General features: G+C 39.5%; 1 protein-coding gene across 1 annotated transcript; it reads left to right on the plus strand.

The window, feature by feature from the left end:
• Positions 1-3,661: 3,661 nt before the first annotated feature.
• Olfr248 (olfactory receptor 248) lies at positions 3,662-4,671 on the plus strand. The gene has a single exon (NM_146714.2). The coding sequence runs from the start codon at positions 3,687-3,689 to the stop codon at positions 4,614-4,616; it is 930 nt and encodes a 309-aa protein (NP_666925.2). The 5' UTR covers positions 3,662-3,686; the 3' UTR covers positions 4,617-4,671.
• The last annotated feature ends 4,134 nt before the right edge of the window (positions 4,672-8,805 follow it).

Below are 8,805 nucleotides of genomic sequence, written 5' to 3' on the forward strand. Positions count from 1 at the left end.
GGGAGGAAATGGAACAATTGCTTAAAAGCAAATTTTGGAATCAGAAAAGTGATAGCGAATTTAATATTAAAGAGCCTTAAAATAAATAACTCACAAGGAAGGCCCTGGTTTCCTATAAAACAATCCCAGTATCATAGCCTTGGTAAAAAAAAAAAAAAAAAAAAAAAAAAAATCAAAAAAAAAAAAAACAAAAACAAAAAAAACAGAGAAATGGGCATTTACATAATATAAGATACTGACTGAGACAAGGTGACTAAAAGAAAGTAGAAAGGCAAAGCAAGGAAAATTTCAGCATATTGTCCATGGAAGTCAGGGATTGAGGAATGATCTGAGAAGGTGTAATAAGACACAAGAATCAAAGAAACATCTAAGTGTTTGTATGTGAGGACAATAGAATGAAGAAAGCTGTAAAGTGGAGTCCACAAGGTTGTACACTCTCTCTCTCTCTGGAACTGTTTATATGTTTACAGTATATTTCTATGCCTCTTCTGACAATGGCAAGACAGATTCTTCCACAAGAAGCTTAGTGTAGCCTAAGTTGAATCTAAGCACTACAGAAAGTCTATTACTCTACATGGTCAAACTCATAGTAGTGAAAAAGTAAAACAGACACACTATTTCTAGATTAGTCACTTTCTGATCCTTACATTATCTGTACAGCACTTATTGGGAATTCTTGTCTGCTGTTTGTTGTTGTTGTTGTTTGCTGTTAATTTTAGTTATTGTGCTTACATTCCAATATCAGTCCCCCTTCCAAGCCCCCCCTGATACCTTCTACCGCAATTTCTACCTTCTCTTCTTCTCAGAGTAAGGTTAGACCCCCCCTTTAGGTGTCACCCCACTATGGCATATCAAGTCACTGCAGGACTAGATGTATCTTTCCCCACTGAAGCCAGACAAATTGATCCAGTTAGGCGAACAGGATCTACAGGCAGGTACACAAGCAACAGAGTCAGAGACTGCCCATGCTCTAGTTACCATGGGACACAATAAAGTCCAAGATGCATGTCTGCTATATATGGGGGCAGGGAAGTACAGCTCAGGCTTCCTCTTTGGTTGCTAGTTCAATCTCTGGGGGCCTCCAAGTGTCCAGGTTAGTTGACTCTGTTGGTCTTCCTATGAAGTCTCTGTCCTTTGAGTTCCTCAATCCTTCCATCAACTCTTCCACAAGGCTCTCTAGCCTCATCTAATGATCCTCCACTATCTCACAAGGACACTCGTTCAACTATTTTCTTGACTTCTTAAAGTGTCACCTTGAAAGTCATCTTGAGGAGTAGAGACACAATGATCATGGTCACATTCTTGAAGGAGAAAACAGTGGGGAATAGAAAGAATGGAGAGTAAACAGTATGATTCCAGTTACAAATATGCCACTTTCTAGATATAATTATTTCCAAAGTAAGTTAATCTCAGCCATCCTACATGGATCACAGCTGTCTTATGCTTCTCATATTTATGCAATGAAGTGAAAAATGGATAAACACTTGAAAGAATTTGGGGAAATATACACTCCATAAATGCTAGTTATCAAATGTGTTGACATGTGAGACAGGAAAAATATCTCTGCCTAATAGGAAGCTGAATATATTAATTATATAGACAAGCATCATGTTGGGGAAGTTGGTGAAATGAAATTAAATAAATGAAGAATTACTGAAGAATTTCACATGGAGACTTCACAGCATTTGTTTTTGAGTGATGAGCTTGCATATAAAAGTAGGCATGATATCAGTTGCCTCCTGTTTTAAGCTTACATACAGAATCTTTCTCTATTAGTCTTAGACCTCTTGCTAACTCCTGTGAACCCTAAGAATCCTGGGGTATTCTAACATCCATCCACATCCAAAGCGGTGTGTGTGTGTGTGTGTGTGTGTGTGTGTGTGTGTGTGTGTGTGTGTGTGGTGTGTGTGTCTGTTTCTTTTAATGTTCTAGGACTAAGTAGGAATGATGATTTCAGGTTTCTCCAAAAAGTTTTTTAAGTAATTATCCAAGCCTAGTCCTAAAATTTCTAGAAAGTCAATTTGCAGTCTTTACTTAACAGACCTAACATTATACAAGATACAGGAATGGCTACATTAGACTACTTTTGTGTTTTTCAGTCTTCTTGCTTTTTTGTTAACTTGACACAAACCTACATGTATCTGCAAAGAGAGAATCTTGACTGAGAAAAATGCCTCATAAGACTGACCTGTATGCAAAACTTAGGCATTTCCTTTTTTAATTAGTTAATTAATTAACATCCCAAATGCTGCCCCCCCTCCAAGTCCTCCCTATTTCCCTTCCTCTACTCCTCAGAGAGGGTGTCTCCCTTTCACCTCACTATTCCCCTTCTCTGGCATATTAAGTCTCTGACACATTCTCTACTACTGAGGCCAAACAAGGCAGCCATAGGGACTGAACTCTATGTCTGCTACATAAGTGGTAGAGGCCTCATTCCAGTCTGTGTATGTTCTTTGATTGGCGGCTCAGTCTCTGAGAGCTCTCAGAGGTGCATATTAGTTCACTCTGTCGTCTTCTTGTCAAATTCCCATCTCAGGGCCTTCATTCCTTCCCCTAACTAATAATGTGAGTCTCTGACCTTAGGCTGTGGGTATCTACATCTGTTTCATTTAGCTGCTTAGTAGAGCCTCTCAGAGGACATTATGTTAGGCAACTGTCTTTAAGCAAAACAGAGTTTTGATAATAGTGTCAGGTATTGGTATGTGCACATGGGATGGGTTTCAAGTTGGGCTGGTTATTGGTTAGCCATTGATTTCTTCAGTCTCTGCTCAATATTTGTTTCTGCATTTCTATTAGAAACTGGGGGTTGAAAGTTTAATGGGTGGTTTGGTGTCTTCACCCCTCCACTGAGGGTCCTGCCAAGCTACAAGAGGTGGTCTTTTCAGGTTCTATGTCACCAATATTGGTCATCTTGGCTAAGCTCACCCACATTGATTCTAGAGAACACCCCCATTCCAGGTCTCTGGAATTTCCCAGATATTTCTCCCAACCTCACACCCTGAAAACTCCAGATTTTCATTCATTCTCCTGGCCCTCTGTGCTTGTCTCCTGTCTTTTACCACATCTGATCCTGTGGACCCCTTCTTCTCCCCTGCCCTTATCTCAGGAATGAAACTAACAGATGTTATCAACAAAATGGATTTAACAGATTATCTATAGAACCTTTTACATTAAAACAAAAGTTTTATTGTTTTTCTCTTTAGCTTCTGTTTCAATGAACAGTGCATTGGTGACAGTGAGGAACACAAGTCCCAACCTATTATTGTGTGATATTCAATGTGTTATTTGAGTTAGTAAAGCTTGACAACTTTGGCCACCTTTGCATTTGGACATAGATGTTTAAGACTGAGATAGGATTTTGGTGTACCAATAAGTCAAGAGAGGTCATCCATAAATAGCATTAAGGTTTTTAATTACAAGTCAACAATTGTAAGACCAGAATAAGTGAACTTTCTGGTGAAATAATAAGTTAAAATTAGCACATTTTTGCATAAATGAATGCATAACTAGGAAATCGTATCGTCTACATACAGGGTTGAGTTTTGCCAAACTGAATAGAAAATTGATTACATGTTATAATCTCATGATCTCTTATATTCATATCATGCATTTTATTTGAATATATGAAAGAGTAAGAAGCATTGAAGGTTTATTTGTTCTTTCACATTTCAGGAACCCAAACAACAATGATCAACCAAACAATCTTACAGGAATTCATTCTCATAGGCTTCTCAGCTTACCCACTTGTACAGACCTGTCTCTTTGTGGTCTTTCTTTGCCTGTATATGGTCGCTCTTGCAAGCAACCTGACCATCATGGGTTTGACTTGGGCAGACAGATATCTCCACACTCCTATGTACTACTTTCTCAGTGCACTCTCCTTCTCTGAGACCTGCTACACCCTGACTATCATCCCCAAGATGCTGGTGGATCTACTGGACAAAGACAACCGCATTTCAGACATAGGCTGTGGCTTGCAGATGTGTTTCTTCCTGGGCCTTGGAGGAACAAACTGTATCCTTCTCACAGTGATGGGGTATGACCGATTTCTGGCCATCTGCAATGCCCTCAAATATCCTCTTCTAATGACCAATGTTGCATGTGGACAACATGTGGCCACTGCTTGGGTTGGAGGCTTCCTTATTTCTCTCATTGAGACAACACTGATATTCAGGGTGTCTTTCTGCATACCTAACCTCATCAGACACTTCTTCTGCCATATGAGGGCAGTTCTGAGGCTGTCCTGCACAGACAGTAACTTCACAGAATTCATTGTAACACTGATGTCAGTGTCTGGTTTGCTGGGTACATTCTTGCTCATCCTCCTGACTTATGTGTTCATCCTTTCTTCTGTTCTCAAGACCCCTTCAGCCGAGGGTAAACAAAAGGCATTTACCCCCTGTGCCTCACATCTCACTGTGGCAATCATCCACTTTGTTTTTGCACCTGTTGTTTATCTGAAGCCAGAAAACTCCGGGGGAGATGACACACTCATAGCAGTTCCGTATACCGTCATTACCCCATTCCTCAGTCCAATCATATTCACACTCAGGAATAAGGACATAAAGAATGCTTTTAGAAAGATCATGAGAAAGACAGTAGTCTTGAAAAAATAATCTTATATAATTATTGTTAATATTTTATTGTTTCATCAGTCACTGGAGCATTTGGTATGTCACCTCTGTAGAATGACTTGGATATAGGAACGTGTAATTGAGGTTTCACCTGAGTTTCCCAGGCGTTTTTTAAACTTGTTGAGGAAAGTTATACAATTTCTTTGTTACTCTTTGTTCTGTAATATGGGAATTTGGCCAATCAATTTCTGGGGCTCCTACATCATCTATAAGTGAGAAATAAAATAAAGCAATATGATAAGCTTAACACTTAACACTCCATGATCAGTAGTCTTCATTACCCTTTGGTTTAAATATTAAAGTTTTCCAGCATAGATTGCAATGCCTTTGATTAGACTTTCAAGTAGGAAAACTAGTTCTGGCAGGAGATTTATTTTGTAAAGCCCAATGATCAGCTATTGTACAAACATAGATATGCATAGTTCACACATACACATAACCATACAGACCCACTCATTAAGTCTTCACAGCACACTGGTGACTGGTTAATAAATATTTTACTAGTACCTTATTCATGACTGTGGCATCCATCATTTGACCTCTAAATCCTAACTTCTAAGTATAGGAGAACTCTTTAAGACATTCCAGTGAATGAATAAACTACAAATACCTACGTGATCTATGACTTGTGAAATGTTTGATATTAGAAATATTTTTTATTCTCTGTAACAAGGATATTCAAATATATTGCTGTGATATTGAAATAGTTGGCCCCCAAATAGCATTTTCATAATTTAGGCAAGGTAAACCATATGTACAGCATTTAATCCCAGGTAAAGCTAGTGTTAAATGTTTATGCTCTCGTGAATATAAAAGAAACATTGAACAAATTTTGCAACAGAAGAACAGTGAGGGGTCTTATAATCTGGACATAAAAAGCTAGAAATTTCCTTGAAGGTGTTTCTCACTTTTTCCAGTTAATTAACTATGATCTCTATAAAAGGTGTAAATTCTGTATGAAGATACAGTACATATATGCGGTTTTAAAAAGACAATTGAAATAATGAATGAAAATAGTCAACATGACCTGGCAAAGCAGTGAGAAGAACAGGTGAGTGAGCCTCTGTCAACTAAACTCCCCACCGCACCCCCCTCGCCACCCTAGGCTTGGTTTCCCAAATAGCATTTTTCTGCCCTCCTCCTCCCAACTTACTGCCACCCCAAGTCCATCATTCTTCAGCTGCTCAGGTGCAGGCCACTACAGTCAGAAACACAGAGAACAGTCTCCCAACCCCCAATGGGGGTCAGACATGTCAGACACTCCATAGTGGTTCAGAAGTCAAACAAGCCACCAGAAATTCAGGCCATAAAGTGCAGGAGACTAAAGCCAAAACAGAAACAAAAGAGCAAACCACCCATCCAATAAAGCCAAACTAATGTATCAGCACCTGGACTTACAGTCATCCCAAACTCGTAGACTTAAATGCCAGTGTAATAACACAAGCAACAGCCAGAGCAATATGAAGTCAACAGAGCCCTGTTATACTATGATAAGAAGCCCTGAATGTTCCAATGTAGGTGGAGCACAAGAAAACAACCTTAAAACCAACTTTATAAAGATGATATGGGTTCTTAAAAAAATAAATTTAAAAATTCTTTAAAGAAATTGGAAAAAATAACAACAATTAATTGGAGAAAATCAATAAATCCCTTAAAGAATGCCAAGAAAACCTGGGGTGGGGGTGAGAAAACAGGTAAAGGAAACCGTTCAAGACCTGAAAATTGAAATAAAGGTAAAAAACAAAAGCTTATAATACTCCAAATGGATTGGAGCAGAAAAGAAAGTTCTTCTACTACATAATGACCAAAACACTAAATTACAGAACAAAGAAAGAACACTAAAAGGTGACAGGGGAAAAGCCAATTTCCATATAAAAGCAGACAAATTAGAATTACACCTGACTTTGCAATATAGACAGAAGGGCCTGAACAGAGGTCTTACAGATTCGAAGAGACCACAGGTGACAGTCTAGTCTACTATTCCCAGCAAAATAATCAATCACCATGGGTGAAATAAGCAAGAAATTCCATGAAAAGAAAAACAAATTAAACCAATACCTACCCATAAACTCAGCCATACAGAAGGTACTAGAAAGAAAACTAAAACGAAAGCTTTAAAAGATAAGAACACTGAAGAAAACTACACCAAAGAAAACATAGGAAATAAATTATTCCACACCAAAAGAAGGGAAGCAAATACACAGTTTCTCTTTCTCTCTCTCTCTCTCTCTCTCTCTCTCTCTCTCTCTCTCTCTCTCTCTCTCTCTCTCTCTCTCTCTCACACACACACACACACACACACACACACACACATACACACACACACACAATACTACCACCACAACCAACAACAACAACAACATGAAAATAAAAGGAATTAATAATCATTGATCATTAATATCGCTCAAGATCAGTTGACTCAGTTCCCCCAAGGGGGGAAAAAAAACAAACTAACAGAATGGGTGTAAAAACAGGATTCATCACTCTGCTTCATACAAGAAACATACTTCAGTATGAAAGGTAGATATTACCTCAGAGTAAAGGGCCAGAAAAACATTTCTAACCAAAAAACACAAGAAGAAATCTAGGAGACAACCGGCCACCTTCCTGGTGAGAGCACAGGGGTCCGCCTGGCCCGAGAGGTTTGTGCCTCAGGCCCCGGCGGCGGGAGCCTCCTTGGCTCCGGGACTCCGCGGAGGGCAGGCTGCACAGGTGAGGGTGTGGAATACAGAGGCCAGCCGTTTCTGGGACACACGAGAGCCAGAGAGCTTCTGAGGCGGCACCATCTTCGGCTCCAGACAACCGGCCACCTTCCTGGCCAAAGCAACACAGCTCCTGGGAAAGATCCAGTTTTGGGCCTTCATCTTCAGCCAGGAAGAGGTCCAAACACCAGATAACTGTGCACCTTCCCTGAAAGAGGAGAGCTTGCCTGCAGAGACTGCTCTGACCACTGAAACTCAGAGGAGAGAGCTAGTCTCCCACGTCTGCTGATAGAGGGTAACAAAAGCAACAGAGGAATAATCTCTAAACAAAGACAACTATAACAACTAACTCCAGAGATTGCCAGATGGCGAAAGGTAAACGTAAGAATCCTACTAACAGAAACCAGGACCACTCACCATCATCAGAACCCAGAACGCCCACTTCGCCCAGTCCAGGACACCCTAACAAACCTGAAAAGGTAGACCTGGATTTAAAAGCATATCTCATGATGATCGTAGAGGACATAAAGAAGGAATTTAATAACTCACTTAAAGAAATACAGGAGAACACTGCTAAAGAGTTACAAGTCCTTAAAGAAAAACAGGAAAACACAACCAAACAGGTAGAAGTCCTTATAGAAAAACAGGAAAACACATCCAAACAGATGATGGAAATGAACAAAACCATACTAGACCTAAAAAGGGAAGTAGACACAATGAAGAAAACCCAAAGTGAGGCAACGCTGGAGATAGAAACCCTAGGAAAGAAATCTGGAACCATAGATTTGAGCATCAGCAACAGAATACAAGAGATGGAAGAGAGAATCTCAGGTGCAGAAGATTCCATAGAGAACATCGGCACAACAATCAAAGAAAATGGAAAATGCAAAAATATCCTAACTCAAAACATCCAGGAAATCCAGGACAAAATGAGAAGACCAAACCTACGGATAATAGGAGTGGATGAGAATGAAGATTTTCAACTCAAAGGACCAGCAAACATCTTCAACAAAATTATTGAAAAAAACTTCCCAAATCTAAAGAAAGAGATGCCCTTGAACATACAAGAAGCCTACAGAACTCCAAATAGACTGGACCAGAAAAGAAATTCCTCCCGACACATAATAATCAGAACATCAAATGCACTAAATAAAGATAGAATACTAAAAGCAGTAAGGGAAAAAGGGCAAGTAACATATAAAGGCAAGCCTATCAGAATTACACCAGATTTTTCACCAGAGACTATGAAAGCCAGAAGAGAGTGGACAGATGTTATATAGACACTAAGAGAACACAAATTACAGCCCAGGCTACTATATCCAGCCAAACAATCAATTACCATAGATGGAGAAACCAAAGTATTCCACGACAAAACTAAATTCACCTATTATCTCTCCACGAATCCAGCCCTTCAAAGGATAATAACAGAAAAAAACCAATACAAGGACGGGAACCACGCCCTAGAAAAA

Source organism: Mus musculus, chromosome 1, assembly GCF_000001635.26.
Source record: "Mus musculus strain C57BL/6J chromosome 1, GRCm38.p6 C57BL/6J".
Classification (NCBI taxonomy): Eukaryota; Metazoa; Chordata; class Mammalia; order Rodentia; family Muridae; genus Mus; species Mus musculus.

Excerpts from the sequence above, each read along its gene's own strand:
- Olfr248 (NM_146714.2), top strand. The coding sequence starts at position 3,687 with ATGATCAACCAAACAATCTTACAGGAATTCATTCTCATAGGCTTCTCA.